Genomic DNA, 20,472 nt, shown 5'->3' on the forward strand with positions numbered 1-20,472 from the left:
TCATACACGCTTTTATTACATCGAGGCTTGACTATGCACACTCCTACTCCTTGCTTGTTGGCCTCCCCAACTCTTCCTTCCACAGGCTGCAGATCATCCAAAACTCTGCAGCCCTTGTCCTCTCCCACACCAGGCTCCATGACCCTATCACCCTTATCCTTGCCCGACTCCACTGGCTTCCCATCACACAGAGGATACAGTTCAAGGTCCTGGTCCTCACCTTGAAAGCCCTTCATGGTCTTGCTCCCCCTTAGACCTCCTAACCTCCTACCATCCTGCTCGCTCCCTCCGCTAGCGGACTCCAGCCTGCTTCATGTTCCCTGCCTTGCTTGCCCAAATATTGGTGGGCAGGCCTTCCACCACCCTCTGGAATTCCATCCCACAGTCCCTCCACCTCATCTCCTCCCTTGCCTCCTTCAAGGCCCATCTCAAGACCCTCCTCTTCAACCGTGCTTTCTATCACCCCGCTTCCCCCCCTGCCCTCCACCCTCCCCGATCCTGACCCCCAGCTCAGGTCCAAAACTCTGATTGTCGGGCATCTTGGGAGATCCTCCCGACATGAAAGGCGCTATACAAATGTAATTTTGTTGTTGTTGTATTCTGTGAAGCCCTTTGAGATGTCTCAAAGATGTAATAAAGCACTATATCAAATGCAAGGATTATTATTTGTGGCGGTACAGCCATTTTCTATATTGCATTGATTTCTTACTAGGAAAACAACTACAGGGAAGACATTTCTGAGATTAGGAGCCTTTTTATAATGTAGAAGGCTGTTTCCCTGCAAATACACGGCCATTATTCTTTCCAAAAAATATTGGGTGGATTAAAGAGCGAACACAGGCGCAATGAAACTAATGACCTCCTGCTTTGAGGATAGCACAAGATTGGTTTGGTTGAAGAAGGCCCATTCGGCCCATCCAATCTCATCTTGCAGAATACCCACCCTCCCATCACCCATCCCCTAATAGCAACATCAAGCTGCTTTTTATAACATATCCTGTGTCATGGCTTCTACCACCTTTCCTGGAAACCTGTTCCAGTCGTTGATTACAATTTGAATAAAAATGGAAAGTTCTATCAACAACAACTTGCATTTATATGGCGCCCTTCACACGGGGCAACATTTTGGAGCCCTATCACTTAATTGGTTGCATTTCTAATGCTTACTAAGGAAGATGGGGGTTGCAGTAGTTCCCTGTCTGTTTACTTAAAACAGAATTCAAATACGGCTCAGATATGTGGGAATAAAGATTTACTCCTGCAAGTCACTAGAGGAATGGAACCATAACATGAACCACTGAATTCAGGAGAGGAAAATAATAGTTTAAATAACGTTTTGCTCTACAGGCAAAATGATTAACACATGGATGAATAATTGTAGCTAAAGGCCCTCAGACTGCAATAAAAATATTTCAGTGAAGTATTACCAATATCCTCAAATAGCTAGTTAACTAATTAAGGTGCTAGGAGCAACAGTTAAGCCTCAGCTGTTCTTGAAAGTACATACACATTCTTGGAAGCTTCCTGCCTCCAAGGATTCTTGCCATATTTTGTGGACCTCAACAACAACCAGAGCATTGCTCTGAAAGCCAAGTTCACTGTTGCAGTACTAATGCTGCTGACTTATTTTCAAAAGAGTTCTGAATTTTCATCCTCCAACTATTTCCTAATTTAGAAGGTTGAAACTTCTAGAGAATAATTAACATTGAGTTCTGCACATCACATTTACCAATAAATTAAACATAACTGGTGATTTGGTCATGAACTGTGGGTACTTTTGAGTCTTGCTCTCTTATCCTAGTCATCTCCTTTTTCATTTAATTTGGAATTTAACCTCTTGTTACTCCTTAAAAAATACAGTGTATCAATGCTCACTACTACAGATAAATAAACAAACATAGTAATTATAGGCTCCAGGTTTCTGTAAACCACAAACCTAGATCATTTTACAAGGCATACATGCTCTCAGAAATGTAAATACAAACTGTACCAAACATATAAAAAAAAGGCCCTGGAATTGATGTGACAATTCTGTCACATTAGGAGGATAGTCAAAGCACTTCACCGGATTTACTGTAAATTATAGGGAATGTGTATTTTGCAGGTGAATGCAGAAACCATGAGGGAATTTTATTTGGGCGAGTGTTGGCCAGAACACTGACAGAAACTACTCTTTTCTAAAAATGCTATGGAATGTTTAAAGTCTACCTGAACATGTGGACACCACCTCATTCAAAGGACCTCATCTCCGACACTACAGCGCCCCCACCCCACCCCCACTCACCACCATACTACAATGGAATATTAATATAGACGATGTGAGTACAGTGTCTCGACTTGGGGATTGAACTGACTCAAAAACGAGTGCTACCAACTGGCATACTAAGTGGGTAGTAGGGCTGACACCTACATGAACTTTCAGGAGATGAGTGTACACACAGTGGACGTCACAATTATTACTATATCAGCAGACTATTTTGCACGGGGCTCTCATTTTGTAGCATTTTGGATTCTTCTCCAATAAAACAGGGACCAGAAGCTACATTGTCAAGTCAGTTTCCTTTGAAATGTTTGTGTTTCATTGATAAGCCTGCAGTGCTAATTCTTGAATTATACCCAACCAACGCAGTAAATTCCAGAAGCAGCAGAAATAATAGCAAGCTTCTTTGACACGCTGCACACGTATCACCATCCAGACTAGGACCCTTATATAGATATATACCTAAAGTATCTAATTAACATCTTCACAGGAGACTGCTTCTATTAGTTATTCAGATGCTCAACCTACTACGTAATAGCTGGTTCACTAACCATAGAACTATTTGACTAATTAGCATACACATAATTAGCCATCCTTACTTTTCTCACTGCTCCTAATGCTGCTACTCATTTAATTATGCTTATAACCTTAAAAAACAATTCTGGTCAAAGCAAGTTCGAGAAATGTTCACGAATATTTACGATCATGAAGTAATGAAAGTAATATATATATTTATTTTAAATCTTGTTTTAGATCTCGCTAGTAAGGGTGCAAGTAATATAAATGTTTTCCAACAAAACCCATACTTAGTGCCACCAGATGGGTTCGGATGTTCTTAATATTCAGCCATGTATCTGGTTATTATGACCCAGGCAACACAGCAATATAATGAAACAAATATGAAAAAACCTTTCCAGTCTTTGGAGGTCACCTGGTTTCATAGTAGGGTAGAGTGAGGTGGGGCCAAGCCACACCAATTACAAGCTCCCAAATTGTTACTGAGTCTTGTGTATGTCCAATCAGAATATGTGAAATGGTATGCACCAGCAAGACTAGTAGATTCAAATTAAAATCAGCAAGTTCTAGCTGACACATTATTTTTTATGTTGCAGAGTTAACTGCAAAAACAGGATGTGAAAGTGGAAAAACTGGCGAACGTACAGGAAGGAACATAGAAGAGAGAGTAGTTTCATAAATTAAAAGTAAAAGAAAAATATTTAAAAGAGTAAATGTAAGAAACAGAATATGAGCCATTCCTGAACAAAATGACTAAAACCAACATAGGATTTAGCACTCTGGTTTGACCTCAGCTAGAGTACTGTGTTCAGTTCTGGGCACCATACTTTAGGAAGGATGTCAAGGAATTGGAGAGGATGCAAAGGAGATTTACCAGGATGATACCAGGAATGAGAGACTTCAGTTATCAGGAGAGGCTAGAGAAGCTGAGTTATTCTCCTTGGAGAGGAGAAGGTTAAGAGGACACTTAATAGAAGTTTTCAAAATTATGAGGGAGGGTGAACAAAGAGAAACTATTTCCACTGACGAATGGGTCGGTAAATCGAGGACACCAATTCAAAATAGTTGTTAAAAGAAACAGAGGGGAAGTGAGGAGAATTTTTTTCCCGCACGAGTTGTTCGGATCTGGAATGCATTGCCTGAAAGGGTGGTGGAAGCCGATTCAATAACAACTTTTAAGATTGAAGTAGATAATTATTTGGGGAGGACAAGTTTGCAGAGTTATGGGGAAAGCGTGGGGGAGTGGGATTTAATTGGATAGCTCTTTTCAAAGAGCCGGCACAGACAAAATAGGCTGAATGGCCTTCTTCTGTGCTGTATAATTCTATGATTCTATGATTCTATGAGGATGATTGTATTGAACACTCCTCTTTCTTTTGGCTGTCAGGTTCTAATTTAAAATGAGTTAGAGCAATCACATCCCAGTTCCTCATGGATATGGGCATACAGAAAAAACTGCCTGGCCGTTAATTTGCACTGTTTGGCAATTCACTCAAAAAGGTCATAAGATGGCTTGTGTGGGTAGTGGAAAATGTCATGCTGATGCCAATAGGTGCCATTAGGATATTCTTCTGAAGCACATCTTAGGCACTGTGTTAGCACAGATTCTAGAAAGCCTTACTTTTCATTTAGATGTTCTGTACCTCACTTGGGAGTGTCTGATGCTGATACTTAGTGCTAGAAATCAGAAAGCATTCATTTCATTTAGCAGCAATAATGTTCTTCACATGATTCACCGAACATTTGGGAATTACTAATAGGCAGAAAGAACAAAGATTGTCGATGACAGTTGAAGTTAAATGTACTTTAAAACATGTAAGAGAATGGGTAAATGCTGCTTCAAGACATCTGTGAAGCTGCTGCAAACAGCTAACTAGATAAACCTTGAGACCAACTTGCAGAAAGTGGTGAGTTAGCTAGAAATGACCAAATTCATAGAACATCAAGTATTTGTGTTCCCATCAACAGATATCCTCAAATCTCGTTCACCAAATTCTGGCAAATAAGTGGCAAATAAATAGTCATACGATGTATGTAGACACTGCAATGTTACAAACTGTCACACATCTACTATTTTTATGCAAATAGATAATATTTAGTAGAATTGTATTTCAGTTATCCTGACATCGGAGCTAGTTACTGATGACAGCGATGTGCCCTGAAGACTATTGAGAAAGACTTCACGTAACTAACTGATCATTTATCACAGGGTACACTCCAACATCCTGCAAAAGTAAATGATGTAGAGCTGAAAAATATACGTACATCTGGTTTGTTAACTCCTTCAAAACAACAATCATTTCAAGGTTTATGTCTTGGAAAGATTAAAAATGCCCTTTGCAAAGGTACATTTTGCACAGAATTAGTAGTGTGAAAATGGCTTTAGCAGGTCTACAAAGTCCAGTAATGTATTATTCTTAAAATGGCAGTTTCAAGGTTAAAACTGATGGCTATAAATCTAAAATATGCTGAAGCAATAAGAACAGTCCCATGTCAATTGCAGTAAGGTTGTTGCAGCCATGTTCTATTTTATACCCAAACATAAATCCTTTCCCCCAAATTAAAACTCCACTTTCTATTCATGTCACTTGCAGATATTTGGAAGGATTTTTCGGCTCCATTTTGCTCAGTGTAGCGAATCCCTCTGATGACTTCTCCTCTCCTCTCCTCTCCTCTCCTCTCCTCTCCTCTCACAACCTCTCCCTCAACATCCACTCTGCCACCCACGTAGATGGCCACCCGCTTGACCTGGTGATTATCCTGGGCCTCAGTGTCTCGGACCTCACCATTACTGACAAAGCCATCGTGGACCATTACTTCATCTCCTTTAACTCCTCAATCCCTCTTCCCACTGCCATCCAACCCACCTCCATTTCCTACCGCCCCTAGAAAAAAATCTCCTCCACCCCACTGCTGCCTTGGAGTCATCTAAACTCCTCCCCTTCTGGGCTTCCTCCTGCAATAACCTCCTTGGTCACTCTCCTTCACAACTCACTCTCCATCGCACTTGATGCCCTTGCTTCCCTCTCCTCCCGAACTGCCTCCTACTCACGGAAGTCACCCAGGTATACCACAACAACAACAACAAGATTCCATTTATAGAGCGCCTTTCACATCGGGAAGACGTCCCAAGGCACCAGCCACTTCCGCTCCCTTAAGGCACAGGTGGGAGCTGCCGATCGCACCTGACTCAAATCTCACTTTACGGTCCATTGGCAGATCTGGCAGGACCTTATCAAATCTTACCACTCTGCCGTTGCCTCTGCTAAATCGTCCTTCTACTCCAAGTCAATCTTGGAGGCCAAGGAAAACCCCAGGCTCCTCTTCTCCATCACCAACTGGCTCCTCCACCCACCCTCTCATGCCACACACATCCTCATAGAATTATAGAGGAGAGGAGAGAGGCGAAATCATTGGAGGGATTCGCTACACTGAGCAAATGGAGCCGAAAAATCCTTCCAATTGTCTGCATCTCCAATTCAACTGCGAGGAGATGCTGGACTTCCTCGAAACCAAAATCGAGAGGATCACCTCAGCCGCCTCTGCCCTTCCAAGTACTACCCTTTCCCCATCTCCCCCTCACATTGCGGCCCCTACCCATCCCTCCCATCATACCTTCAAACTGGTCTCCCCCTTCTCTCTCACCATCATTATAACCTACATGAAAACAACCACCTGATCCCTGGACCCCGTCCCTACCCCTCACCTTACTTCCCAGTTCCACCTCCTCCCAACCCCCACCCCACAGACATCATAAACCTTTCCCTGTCAACTGGCACCATTCCAACCCCTTTAAAAACAGCCTTCATCACTCCTATCCTTAAAAAACCTTCCCTGGACCCATCCCAACACTCAAATTACTAGCCCATCTCCAACCTCCCTTTCCTTTCCAAGGTCCTGGAACAAGTTGTTGCTTCCCAGCTTTGCTCCTTCCTCTCCCGCAACTCCCTTCATAAATCTGGTTTCCGTGCCACCCACAGCACAGAAACAGCTTTGGTCAAGATGACATTTTGTCCACTGTGATCAGGGCTCCCTCTGCCTCCTCATCCTCCTTGACATCTCTGCTGCCTTTGATACCGTTGACACTCCATCATCCTCTACCGCCTCTCCTCTCACCTCAAACTTCATAGTTCTGTCCTTGAATAGTTCAGATTCTACCTCTCACACCGTCTCCAGTTCATCTCCAAAACGGCTTCTCCTCCAGCCCCCGCAGCATCTTGTGCGCCGTTCCTCAGGGATCCGTCCTTGGTCCCCTTCTTTTCAATATCTACATGCTCCCTCATGGTAACATCATCCACAGACATGAGGTCAACTTCCACATGTATGCGGATGACACTCAATTCTATCTCTCTGCCTCTGACACGTGCAGAAACCCATCATCTTAAGAGTATCCAAACCAAGCTGAGATTTCAATGTACCCCACCTACACATGGATAAATTGTTGGAATGAAATTACGCACTCTTTCCTTGGAGGAATGCATCCTGCTACCTAATTCCAGAAAGTGTAGGGCGCAGATTGGAAAGAGCCAAGGCTTGGGGAACCCAGTGTGCGTTGGGGTAACTGTTGGAGTTTAACCAGCTAAAACTGCATAGCTTACCATTGATATTATTGTCTGGCAAGCTTTCACGCTGCTTGACCAGCTAGTACCACCCTACCCATTAGGGCTTTGACTTGCAGGGTTAACAGGAGCTGAGTGGGATGACTCCCTGCCCCCAGTGACTGGTCTGCCCTTCCAGGTCCTGCTGATGAGCCAGTTTGGCTGTGCTGTCATCAGCAATGCCCTGGAATACTGCGGACCTGCCGAGCTCAGGAACCAGACAACCGAGACCGCCACAGAGGATTAGCTCGATTCCAATATTCCATTGCCAAGCATCTCCCCTTGAAGCTGAACTGACTCCAAGCTAAAATTAAAACCAATTAATAACTAGTTGAGAACTGGAAAGTGTGAAGAATATTTTTAGCAAATGTTAAAGAAACAATATTTTATTAAGTGTTCCTGGGTATTATGATCCAGGATGTACTTCAAAACTAAGAAATATAGATATCATGACATTGTAACAGGTTAAATAAGATTTGCAAAGTTAAGCAATGGCCTTGAAAACTGCCCTTCAGTATCAGAATGCATAGACTGTGTTTATGGTATAATTCCAAGATGTGAGATGTTGATTGTTCCTTTGCACCTATTGTCTCACATCCCCATTGATCTTCATTATCACTGCCCTTCTTGCTTGTCATTCACTTGACTCTGACATGCTGCAAGCAATTTGTCAGGATTGAAATGAGAAAGTAAAATCCTATGTATCTATTTAAGGAAAAATATTGATGGTCAAGGGACACTTTATAGAAATCCATAACTCCCTCATTAGATTTGACCTTATATAATTTATAGCCCGAGATCATTTTGCAATCTCAATATCTCTGCAATTCAATTCTGAACCTCTTATTTTCTATATGGCATTATGTAAATCCCTACCAATCTACTGGTGTCCTCTCTTATCTTGCCATTGAATCTGAAACCATTACCAATTGTGATCATTTTAATTCTTAATTGATTAAGTTAACAAGAATTTCACACAAACATAACTAGTTCCTATTGCGACAGAGAAAATGAGATTTGCTCAGAATAAAGCAGCTAGATTTCCTTTAGAAAATTATAGGATCAAAAATACTCAATACCCTCCTGATTTATTAATCCACTATGCCTTGTTAAATGCTTTTTTGTACACAAAATTGTATACTGACTTTACTAGTAAATACAAGTCCATTTCCAATAACCTCAACAGCTTCAAATGTAGCCGATGATCAAGTTATTATAAATTTAAAATATCACACTCTTAGTACCGACTCTTAATATCTATAAGATTCAAAGTGTAGTGAGCTTCCTATCTATTGAATTGGGACTGGGAATACTGTATATTGATAAACTGTGCAATATATTGTGTCAATTAATAGAGGACACAGGAACAAAGCGTTTAGTTTTAACAAATTGTTCACAAACATTCTAAAAAAACAAGATTTGTTGCTAATCATTATTTTACGATAATCCTAATTGTGGTTGCAATTCATTAGATGTATAAATTACAGAACCATTGGCTCAAGGTGTCACAGAATCTATGCATTTGACATTAAAACAACCATATGACTCAACGTCTTATCTTTTAATAGTATCAATAAACAAACACCCTTTCGTGATGAATTTGGTGCATGCATAGTGCTGTTCAAAGTACTCAAGAATCTTTAGTTAACTGATCTTGAGAAACCTTCCAGATGGATAGTTTCCAGTGTTTTCAAGCTGGTAGGAATATCAAGTGCAGCACTGTTGCAATATATGGGAACTAATGTCAATGTCTCTGAACTGGACTGGTTTGTTTGCAGCAAGGGATACAACGTCTTATATTGCTTCACTTGAGAATATCCAGAAAAATAATGTTTTACAAAAACATCATAGCTGCTGCAATACAAATTTCAGTAATTCTTTTGTCTTTAATATTGAATATACAAATGTTACAGCAGTATTTAATGCCACTAGGGACTGAACATGCACTTCTGTATGGAAGCAATTCTGTCCTATTCGTTTGCCTAATATCTCTCAGCTCTCATGGAAGACTGCAATGAAGATAATTCCATCATTTGTATTCAGAAAGTTCTAAATGAAGTAACTGGATGTTGAAATTCTATTTAAGTACCTTAGGACATGGCCATTACTAGTTTACAACAATTTATAAAATCTTGATGCAGTCCTATTCATTGAAATAACTCCAAATATCTAAGTCAATGGATCCACTGTTGTGGATAAGCAATAAAGAAAGTGTTTCCACTGGCATGACATTACCAAGTTTAACTGGGTTTGTGGGGCTAATAAACACCATAAAAGATTATTTAATGAAATCAGTGTTCTTGAACTGATTATTTCTCCCCACTCTGATTTTCTAATGATGTGCCAAAGACACAAATTAAATATTGAAATCAAGGAGGGACAGAAGGTAACAAGTGAGTATTGACCAGTTTGTCCAAGGCTTTCAATAAACATTCATGTTTCACAGCCAAGTGGGCAGGTTCCAAAATGTAAACCCAAGACAAGCAATTAACCCAGTCTATGGGCACAGAACTGCATGATTTATGGTAATTCTTCACACAACTATTATTTGCTACATGGAACACTCTTCTAATATCCAATTCCAGCAATCATTAATTTTTTTACTTCATCTAGACAGGAATATTAACGTTCAAAGTAAAATTTTTCCTCATCCGTTGACTGCTTTGGAGAGATCACTAGCATTCTTTGTGAATAGATGATCCTGATGTTATTCTGCTGTTACTGCTGCCTAAAATCCATAAAGGATCAGAAATGTTAGCAAAGGAAACCTTTTAAATTCGTAGACTTAATACATTTTTTAAAGAAACAACAACAGGAACAACAACAAAATTATATTGGTATAGCGCCTTTCACGTCGGGAGGACATCCCAAGGCGTTGAAAGATTAAACAGAAAAGGTTTGAAATCCAGTGTTCTTTGCCGCTGGTGTGAGTGTTCTCCATTTGGTCAATTCCTTGTGCTCTCATTAGGAAAATATTCAGAGGAGGTCGAGTTGTTCTTCATAGGAAGAGAAGAATATCTGAACAGCCAATGTCCCCATGTCACAGAGCCATTTAGAATGGAATTTGCATTGAGTCTATTCTCTTAACCAAGCAACATACTTGGTTTATGTGTGTGTATTGGGGAAAAGGAGGGGAGAGCATAAGATTAGAAAATAACTTTAAAAAGGAGATTTGTTTGGAGGATTTTTTTTTAGAATATTATTGGCTTGTTTTTTGGATTTATTTCTACTGCAGCTAAAACTGATCTCTCTTTGTGGCACCACTAATACAGAGTCCTAAGTGCAATGAGTTTAAATAGTCTGTGCAGGAGTCTTACAGCATGACACAATTCAGCTTTTTAAAGTACAATACAATACTACATCACTCAGAGAAGCCATAAGGATATTTCTTGTAAAATATGAAATGTAAGCACTGATACAGCAGTGACTGCTCTTCTAGGATTATAGTTCAGATATATTGTTGGAACAGTGTAAAGGGAACTGACCTTGGTAAAATAAATATTATCTCTGGACAATAACTGTAAGATTTACTTCAGATAATTTACACAGATATGACAACGTGTTGGGATTGGAAAAATGCCCACTCACAACAGGATTCGGTAACAAGGATTTAAGATTATCAGAAACGCTGCCTATAGGAAACAGTAACCAGTAGTACCTCACTGCCAATGCATGAGAATTTTGCTCTGAAATGCCAGCAGCAGATCACAGGTTATCCTTGAATCGGATGTGACATACTGTCAGTTTATGATGGGATTCCCCTTTAGCAACTGTTCAGTTACTGTAAGTGAATCCCGTTGCAAACCATCGCTCTTTCAGCTCCAATATGGACATGTTATTCAGGAGTTACAGGAGAAGAGGTTGGAGGAGGCGATAATAGCAATAAGTTAAGCCGTAGCAAAGTAGTATACGATGGTGTGATAGAATGGACAGCTGTAACCCCAGGGGCTGATACAATCCAGCTATATACAGACTGGAAAGAATGGAGTGCTTCAGTTGCCAGAGTCCAGAGCAAAGAACCAATTTTTTTTTGGTCAGCTGGGTGTTTGATACATGCGGAAATCCTTCAACCATGCATAAGATCTAAATGTAGAGGCAAAGGCTGCTAATAACGATCTCTCTCATAAAAAGCTGCACTATGTAGATTAGTGAATAACAATGAATTAGTGCAGCAGATTAGAAGTTGGAGGACTCCTTTATATATTCCATCTGTTTCTTGGAGTCTGGGTTTTCTCTTCAAAAAAGGAATGTGACTATGCATAAGATGAATATTTATCAGTCCACATTAAAACAATTATTTTGGCTTCTATTTCCAGTACTACTGTTTGACTTTGTGTGTGAATGACAATCTTGCTCTCTCTCTCTCTTTCTCTCTCTCTCTCTCTCTCTCTCTCTCTCTCTCACTTTATTATTGTATTCCATGTTATGAATTTTAATGAAGCCATTGACCATTCTTCTACACTGGCACTGATTCAGTGTGCAGGAGATAGCAGTCAACCTCCTGCACTTGCAGCCAAAATACTGAGAGTCACATCCAAATGCTGATCAGCCATAAGTATTGATGTATACCTGCTACATTAAAAAAGATGGTAGCGAACACTATTTGTCATCATATTTTATACAAAACAGGCACAGTTATATTTTACAATCTATATTTTCAACAGAGCCTTCAATCAGATGAGCAACCTAAAATGATTTATGTTTGAAATCCACTCCGGAGTAGTGCATTGTCTAATGCAGCGCATTAATTTAGCAGTATCATTGCTGAAATATTTATTATTATTAAGTTTGCTCCTCCTGACCGACGTAGGCTGTGACCACAATATCCTATGCCTCACTAGAGCGTGGGTCTCATGAAGTGTCCTGTGGACCTATAGTTACTGGAATGTGGCTTCCAGCATGAACGAGCTGATTCCTTCGGGGACAATGACCCGATGCTCCAGGAGCAGGACTAAAGACAATTTTCTTTCATGAACCCATTATAATGCAGAGATTAATTATATGGACCCAAAACACCACATTATAACAGGGTCAGCCTGTAGTCTGCAAAACAGAGAAACAATTCAGTCTATATTGTATGTAATTATAGCCTTTACACTTTTCAACAATTCCCTTTGCAACGCTTTGAGAGCGATGTTTTAGGTGTTATATCAAATGCAAATATGACTATTATAAATAAAGAGAATAGAGGTAGTCATAACTTAAATTTCTATGTAGGAAAGCAATCTGGAAAATATGTTTTATCTGTTCTCAGCAAAACTAAATGTATTTGAACTTAAGGAGTTGGACAGAAATGGAAAGCAATCTTTTATTTCAATGAAAATATAATACTTTAAGAATGAGCCCACAGCAGAAATATGGATTTGAAAATGATCCTGCATTTAAATTTTAATCCTGTGTCAAATCTTGTGCAAAAAAATGATCAGATATACAAATTCAACAATTGCACATAGCAGGTTTACATTTCTTTTGCACTCATTTTATTTGAATACTGTAATTATTTTTCTAGGGAAGGGATAGAAACACAACAATTCAATTTTAAAAATCTGATCTTATTAATGGTAATAGTGAAGTGTTATGATAAATGACCAAAATAATATCAAAGAAACATCCAAAATGCATCAAAGTGTGTTAAGGTACGTCATCAAGGACGTTATTTACTATGCATTCTAGATTCTCCATTGTATGCATTATAGAGCTTTTACTTGAATTGTACGAAGGTATAGTCCAGAGAGAGTTTTAAAAATTTAGGCACTTAAGAGTATAAGCTTTAGCTTAGTGGAAAAANCCTAGGAATTGTAAAGGCCTCTCATTTCAATACACAAATCATTGACAGAGAGATTTGCTGCCAGACTAGGTGCAGATCCATCACTCGTGGGTCAGAATCTGAAAATGAAGCAACAGTTAGCAATCAGACTAGATTTTCTGATTAAATGGCTAAGATAGACACCACTGCAGCATTTACTAAGGTATTAGCTTAAATGCATTGCTACTGATGAGCGAAATGTACTTTTCCACTTCAAGCCCAACGATATGGATGACATTTGTGAATAAAATTAAAGTACTAAATCAGAGCTTCAGATACTATCTGGAAAAAGACAGTTATGTAAATCATCCACCAGCGTCGAAGATCACCTTTGAAAGTTAACCACAGTTAAGAGCTGACAATCATTCAATGGACAGATGACTTGAGTCAGCTCACAATGGAATAGTTCAGAATAAATATATGCATCAGCCTAAAGGTAATAGTGACCTCTAATTATTTGGATATTAATTTAGTAGTGTTAAGTAAACACGGTTGACATCCTAGCTGGAGCCTGTATTTGTTGCAGATTTCAATTTGAATTGGTAGGTTGTCACCCCTCTACATTTGAAACCTAAACTTCGCTAAACCTAAAGGCCAATAACAGACAGGGAACGGCTGCTATCATCAGGAGATGTCATAGGCTGGGCTTTGTCCAAAAATGTGGGGAAATTTAAGTGGGGTTGCAGGGGTATTTGTCATTTTTGCAGAAAATTGCAGGATGTTGATTTGCACTACTGAGGTATGTTTTACTGCCAACTTACATTTTTCACTAAACACTAAACAGGGGAAATAGCACATATTAGATTGTTGCAAAAAAAATATTAATTTCTTAACAGAAACTGGATGGTCCATTGGGGGGAGGGGACCGCAGCGCAGGCCCAAAGGGCCTGGAGAACCGCCAAAAAACAGGCCCTGAGGACCAATGTCCTGATTGCGGGACTACAGGAGCTCACCACCTCCTTCCTCTCACTGTGCATGTACAGAGGCCCCGCCCGCAGCTCACTGTGCATGTACAGAGGCCCCGCCCGCAGCTCACTGTGCATGAACAGAGGCTCCGCCCGCAGCTCACTGTGCATGTACAGAGGCCCCGCCCGCAGCTCACTGTGCATGTACAGAGGTCCCGCCCCAATCTTATTGTATGTGTACACTGGCCCCACCTCTGTAAACTTATTTTTTAGCTGGTTTGTAGCGAGTCACTGTTCATAGCGGATTCAGCGGGAAAATTGCAGCGAAGATTTGACTTGTAGTCATAAAGAGAAATTCTTTGCAGTTTCTTCTTATTTTGGGATTGGGCTTATTAAACAAGGTGTGTATGCCACTTAATATATATTAAGGTAATATGGTTTCAGTATTGGATTTCATCATGTCTAACATTAATTCCCACCCCCTCCTACACTTTCAATCTGCGTCTGCTATGCAGGTTCTCGCCGTGACACAGTATGAGGTACAAGAAAATAGGATTGTACCCTTGAACCCTTCCTCGTTCTCTGTGAAGAAGCAGCCGGATTCTGCTCAATGCCTTCAACAATGAGATCAGACAGTTGTCAAATAGAGCATCCTACCATTATGCAGTACAGCACATTTCAGCTTCAACATTTTGTGTCACTTGGCTCTCATCTTCAATTTATCTTTACATGGACAAAACCACCCTCTTGAGAAGAAGTCAAAATCCTGAAAAATTCACACTTATTTGTTTCTTAAATCGGCTTTCCATAGAAAATTATAATAAACCTGCCAGCTAAACAAAACCATTGTTTGCATTTCCATATGTTCAGCTACCTGAAATAATTTCAAAATGATTATTCTAAACATGATAAAGAGAAGAAATTAGAAAATGTTTCTGTCACTCTTCATAATGGATTCTGTGAAAATACAACTAGTGTAAAATAAATGAAAAATTAATTAGTGTGGGCACTAGCTGATTGCTTTATGCTATTAAGTATTCAAGCTTGTAAATTGGAAAACTATCAGATGAAAAATGGAAAATATATGCCATTTAATAGACAATGATTTCTTTCATGAACAAGATGGTGTTGTCATTATACAAATGTTCAGCAGTTATTTAAATATATTATGCAGCCTGCAACTAACATATTCTTAGCTATTTTTATAAGATTTTAGAAATGAATCATTTAAATCACGTTATTGAAAATATTTTGGGTTAGAACTATGCATTTTCTTCTGGTTTTTTTTAAATAAGCTTCAATGTTGAATTTAGACATTTAAAATGGTCTAATTTGTGAACTTTGGAAAATTGTAAGAATCCTAGAATTGACCTATTTTCGCTAAATCTAAGGCACAAATCAGGAAAAGGCAGACTGAAACATTAAATAATGAGCAGTTAGTTGGTTTATTAGTGCATATGTGAAACAAAATTGACCTGAAAGGGAAAAATACTAATTCCTGTAGTTTGGTGGCAGACAAGGCTTTCTGAGGCTAAAGTTTCATAATTTTGCAAAAACTAATGCGGAAGAGGCCACATAAATAAATATCACAACCAATGGCTTATTTTCTATGTTTTGCATTGTTACTTGTTATTAGCTACATCCTGTGTTTGGGAGGATAGTTTTACATTAACTTCTATGGACAGTCATTATCAGTGTAGAGGCAATTGGAGATATATTGTTAGGTAGAACATTGTACTGAATAGTGTACATTATACTCTGCAGGATATGGGCATGTCGTACTGAGTTCTAGATATCAAAGTCATGGAACGGAATGGATTATTAGGACAGCTTGATGGGTTTATTAAAAATTAGATGAAGCCTGTTGAGGTCTAACATTCCCAGCATTAGCTTGGCCATCCTCTGCTGAGGCAGGTTACTTCATCTAACCATGGTCTTCATCAATGCCCAACAACAACAACAAATTACATTTGTATAGTGGCTTTCATGTCAGGAGGATATTCCAAAGTGCTGGACAGTCAGGGATCTGCACCCGAGCTGGTGGTTGGGATCATGATGAGTGTAGGGTTGTAAAGAACCTGAGATCAAACCAACTACTGTTTGCAACCAGAGTTGTGTTTATTAAAACCTAAGATTCCGTTCAAGTTCCCACTGGGCAAGGACAAGTGAGTACAATCAATAGATCCACTAACAAAACAATACTACCGTTTCGCGGGCCTTTCTTGTTGTTGTCAGCTTCGGTTTTCTAGCTTTCAGTCTTCCAACCACGGTAGGTCTCGTCTTGGAGGCACCCACGATCTGGGTTTGGCATGGCTTTTTAAGCTTGTAGTTGTCCAATCATCAACCATTGATCAGGTCACAATACCTAAGTCACATTGGGTACACACATTGTCCCTACGATATTCACATGAATATTCCTCACTTGCACAACACACCCCATGATGTTTACGTCCCTGGGGTCTCCTGCTTATCAGACTACTATATTTATTTCAAACATCCCATCTCAATCGCTTCTCCAAATCCTGAGTTTCAATGATGACACATACCCTTCTGTGGTCACAACTGCCAGTTACGGATAATATTGTTGCAACGTTTAGTCTAGTTTGCTTTCAGCATATACTAACTTTTATTCTTGAATCGTCAGCTCCTTTTGTTAACGCTTATTCTGCCGGCAGGCAATTTCATAGCAAACACAAATCTTAACAGGGTGGGTAGGGTTAGGTAGGTGAGCGAAGGCACGGTCGAAGAGGAGGGTCTTGAGATGGGGCTTGAAGGAGGCAAGGGAGGGGGCGAGGCAGAGGGACTCAGGGTTGGAATTCCAGAGGGTGGGGGCAAAGAAGCTGAAGGCTCGCCAATGCCCAGATAGACCTCCCCATCTATGGTTATGTTACATGGATTTGATGTTCATCTACACACTCTTGCACACCCATTATATACCCATACTATCATTATATATATATATATACATATATATTATACCACTATATACCCATGCTATCAACTCCAAAAAAATATTGATGACCATAAGGAGTAGCAACTATTTGAACAGTCCAGGCACTTAAACACTGCTTTAACACAACAATAATGCACTTGAAGTTTCTCATTGAATAACACCCTTTAGTTTATTTCCATTTTTGTTGGAGTCTTAAGGATTTCTGTTAATGATGATAGCAATATCCTAGCAGTATCTTTTATTCCCATGGAGCCTCCAGTTATTCCGGAAGGCAGCATCAATGCTTCATTTTTTACAGCAAAAAGGAGTTGCAATTTGAAACAGGGACACACATAATTCTTTGATTTCAAACACTTATCAATTTCACAATGATAGAGTGTCAGATTCTTCAAAGTTGCATTTGTGTGATTCACAATTCTAAGCATCTTTACAAATCCTGCAATGACTCAATGTTAATGTTACAATCTGGGTAACGTTATATGGAAGTGGATGGTATTGTTGGCCCTCCCAAGCAAGGTTTTGTTCATCTATTGGATTGGCTAAGAAAATTGTATGCAGCACTTAAATCTATTGGCATCTATCTATTGAAAACGGCAGAGTACCCTTTTAAGATTTAATTATATGGAGGAATATCCTGTTCAAGTACAATGCTAATATACAGGAAGAATTTACTGACAGACAAAACTGAGATTCATATTGAAATAGCAGCATTTTCCTTCCCTTGGAATAGTTATCTTTAAGTCCCCATTCAATAAGTGGAATTCTCTCCAAGCTTTCCTCTCACTTCCTGTCATGAGAAAAAGTACCAGGGGAAATAATTCTCTAAAACAATAGGTAAACAGTAAGTTAGTTAGAACACAGTTAGAGAATGTGCCCAGTTAGGGTTGCCTCACTTTAGAAAGGATGTCAGAGCCGTAAAGAGCACACAGAGGAGGTTTACGATACTGTAAATGAGTGTTTTGACTGATGAGCAGAATCTGGAGGAACTGGATTGTTTTCACTAGAACAGAGAAGGCTAAGGAGGAGTTCTGACAGAGGTCTTTATAATTATGAAGGGTTTTGAGTCAATACAGAGAAATTATTTCCACTGGTCTGTGAGTCAGTGACTAGAGAGTATCAATTTAAGATAATGAGCAAAGTGGGAGATTATGAGGAGATTGTTCAAAGAGCCATCACAGACACAATGTGTAATAACTGCCTTTTTGTCAGTGCTCTACGGTTTTCCCTTTTGCATCTTGACGGAACTAGGTATCTCAGCTCATCCTGGACTGAACAATGCATTTTATCTTTTCTTGGAAAGAGGAATAATTATCATAACTAACTTTGTTAAGAGCTTATTTTCCACTCCTCATTAGAACCAATTACCTTTGCTAACTACATTATTTAAAACTCTTTGCTAAGAGGCATAAGTAGAAGATACCATCTAGAAAGTGATTAAATAAAACCAGAGAACTCACTTAAAATAATTGAAGCAAACCTAATCTCACCACCAGAGAATAACTGAATTGGAAATATCAGCTCCAAAAAAAATGCTGTTAGATTTTTTTCAGAAGAATACATATTAAGCTCAACATGGATGAACTTTACCTGCTGTAGAATTGTGGGAATCAGTGCTGAGAGAGTTAAAGTGAAGAAAAAAAAGTTTAGTTGAAAGAGAAAACTACAGTATTTAAAGCAGTATTTATCCTGGGTTTAGGGTGCTTTATAAATGCAAGTTGTTGTAATGCTCCCAAGAATGGCCCTTTATTAGAACACATAAAATAAAGAACTTACCAAAACATTATCTTGTCTTTGAATTACATGTGCATTTGAAGTACTTTCAGCCAATATTTCAGATTTTAACTGCAGTACATATATGCACATGATGTTTTTGGCCAGTGTTTATGTGCTAAAGTGATATGGATTCAATGAAGCACTAAACAGCGAAAATAGTGTTGAAAATCATGCAAGTGGTTTCTTAAGATGTGCTAACAATTGGGGAAAGGAATTTCCTGTTCAAAGTTACAGTGCACAAGGAAATTACTTTTGTAATCACTTCTATCTCTCATAAAGGAATTTCTGTGGCTTCAACATTATCTAAAAATATTTGATGCCCTACTTTAGGCACAGTTTTAGGACTGAAGTTTGTGCAGCTTTTCAGTACATCTCATTTGAATTAGAGTTGCAAAGAGACAAGTGGAATTCTCCATTGGTATGTTCTGGATACCTACTTTTTGGGTTATCTGTTTTTTATATTATTCATAAATCGTATTGGAAGGTCATTTTAGGAATATTAATAAATAATGCTAGATTTAAGATATGTCTATATAATTAATAGCATTATTTCTTTTTGTAAACAGATGCTGAAGTGGTATATCGGACCAGAGATTGGCATGTGATCAAATTTAATATAGTGACAAATGAGACACAGTGTTACTGCAAAACAGCATTTTTGTAAGTAAATGCATTTTATATATTTGCACTAAGCTTCTCATTTTTATTTTCCATTGTGCCGAACGGTTATATTTATCTTCTGAACAACTGTTCTAGAATGTGTGTAGAAACTTCTAAAAGTGTAATTTTGCATGAAATGATGACACTAAGTTTGTATTGATCTCTAAGGATTTATCTATAAGGTCAATTTATAGATAATAATCCCTCAAAAAATAATAAATTGGTCATTTCAATTCTCAACTGTTTGTGGGACATTGCTGTGCGTAATTGGCTGCCGCATTTTGCCCACAAATATACAGTCAATTCACTTTACAGTCTATTCTGTGAAGCGCTTTGAGATGTCTAGAAGACATGAAAAATGCTATATCAAATGCAAGGATTATTATTATGCAAGGATTATTATAATTCTAGCAGGAGCAATGATATGTTTTCAACAAACACTATTGACACGTGTTTAGCTGTTTTAGTTTAGACCTGAGTATTTCTATTAATTTATTGTTCAATAATTTTTCCATGTAATTTTCATGCATGTAGGTTAAAGCTCTGAGGTGCTACCCTGCCTGAAGGATGCTATATAGATGCAAGTAATTGTTGTTAAATGAAATTGACAAGCTATGCAGCTCTTTGAGGAAGATGTATTTTACTTCTTTTCTTCCCCACATCCAAGCCATGACCCGCTCTGTCTTCCCTCACCTCTGTAACATCGCCCGACTCCGCCACTATCTCACCCCTCAGGCCGCTGAAACACTTGTTCATGCCTTCATCATCTCCAGGCTCGACTATGCAAATGCTCTGCTTGTCGGCCTTCCCATCTCCTCGCTCCACAGGCTGCAGATAATCCAGAACTCTGCAGATCTCTGTCAGAACTCCTCCTTAATCTTCTCTGTTCTAGTGAAAACAATCCAGTTCCTCCACCAAACTCCATGACCCCATCTCTCCCATTCTTGCCCGATTCCATTGGCTTCCTATCCTTCAGAGAATCCAGTTCAAAATCCTGGTCC

General features: G+C 39.1%; 1 protein-coding gene across 1 annotated transcript in view; it reads left to right on the forward strand.

Moving 5' to 3' along the window:
- Nucleotides 1–20,472, forward strand: part of LOC103180371 (inactive dipeptidyl peptidase 10) — a 329,145-nt gene that overhangs the window by 159,659 nt on the left and 149,014 nt on the right. Inside the window, 2 exon segments of the mRNA XM_007896177.2 lie at nt 19,378–19,440; nt 19,443–19,471. Of these exon segments, the coding sequence (XP_007894368.2) occupies nt 19,378–19,440; nt 19,443–19,471 (92 nt within the window).

Source organism: Callorhinchus milii, unplaced genomic scaffold, assembly GCF_018977255.1.
Source record: "Callorhinchus milii isolate IMCB2004 unplaced genomic scaffold, IMCB_Cmil_1.0 Scaffold6, whole genome shotgun sequence".
NCBI lineage: Eukaryota > Metazoa > Chordata > Chondrichthyes > Chimaeriformes > Callorhinchidae > Callorhinchus > Callorhinchus milii.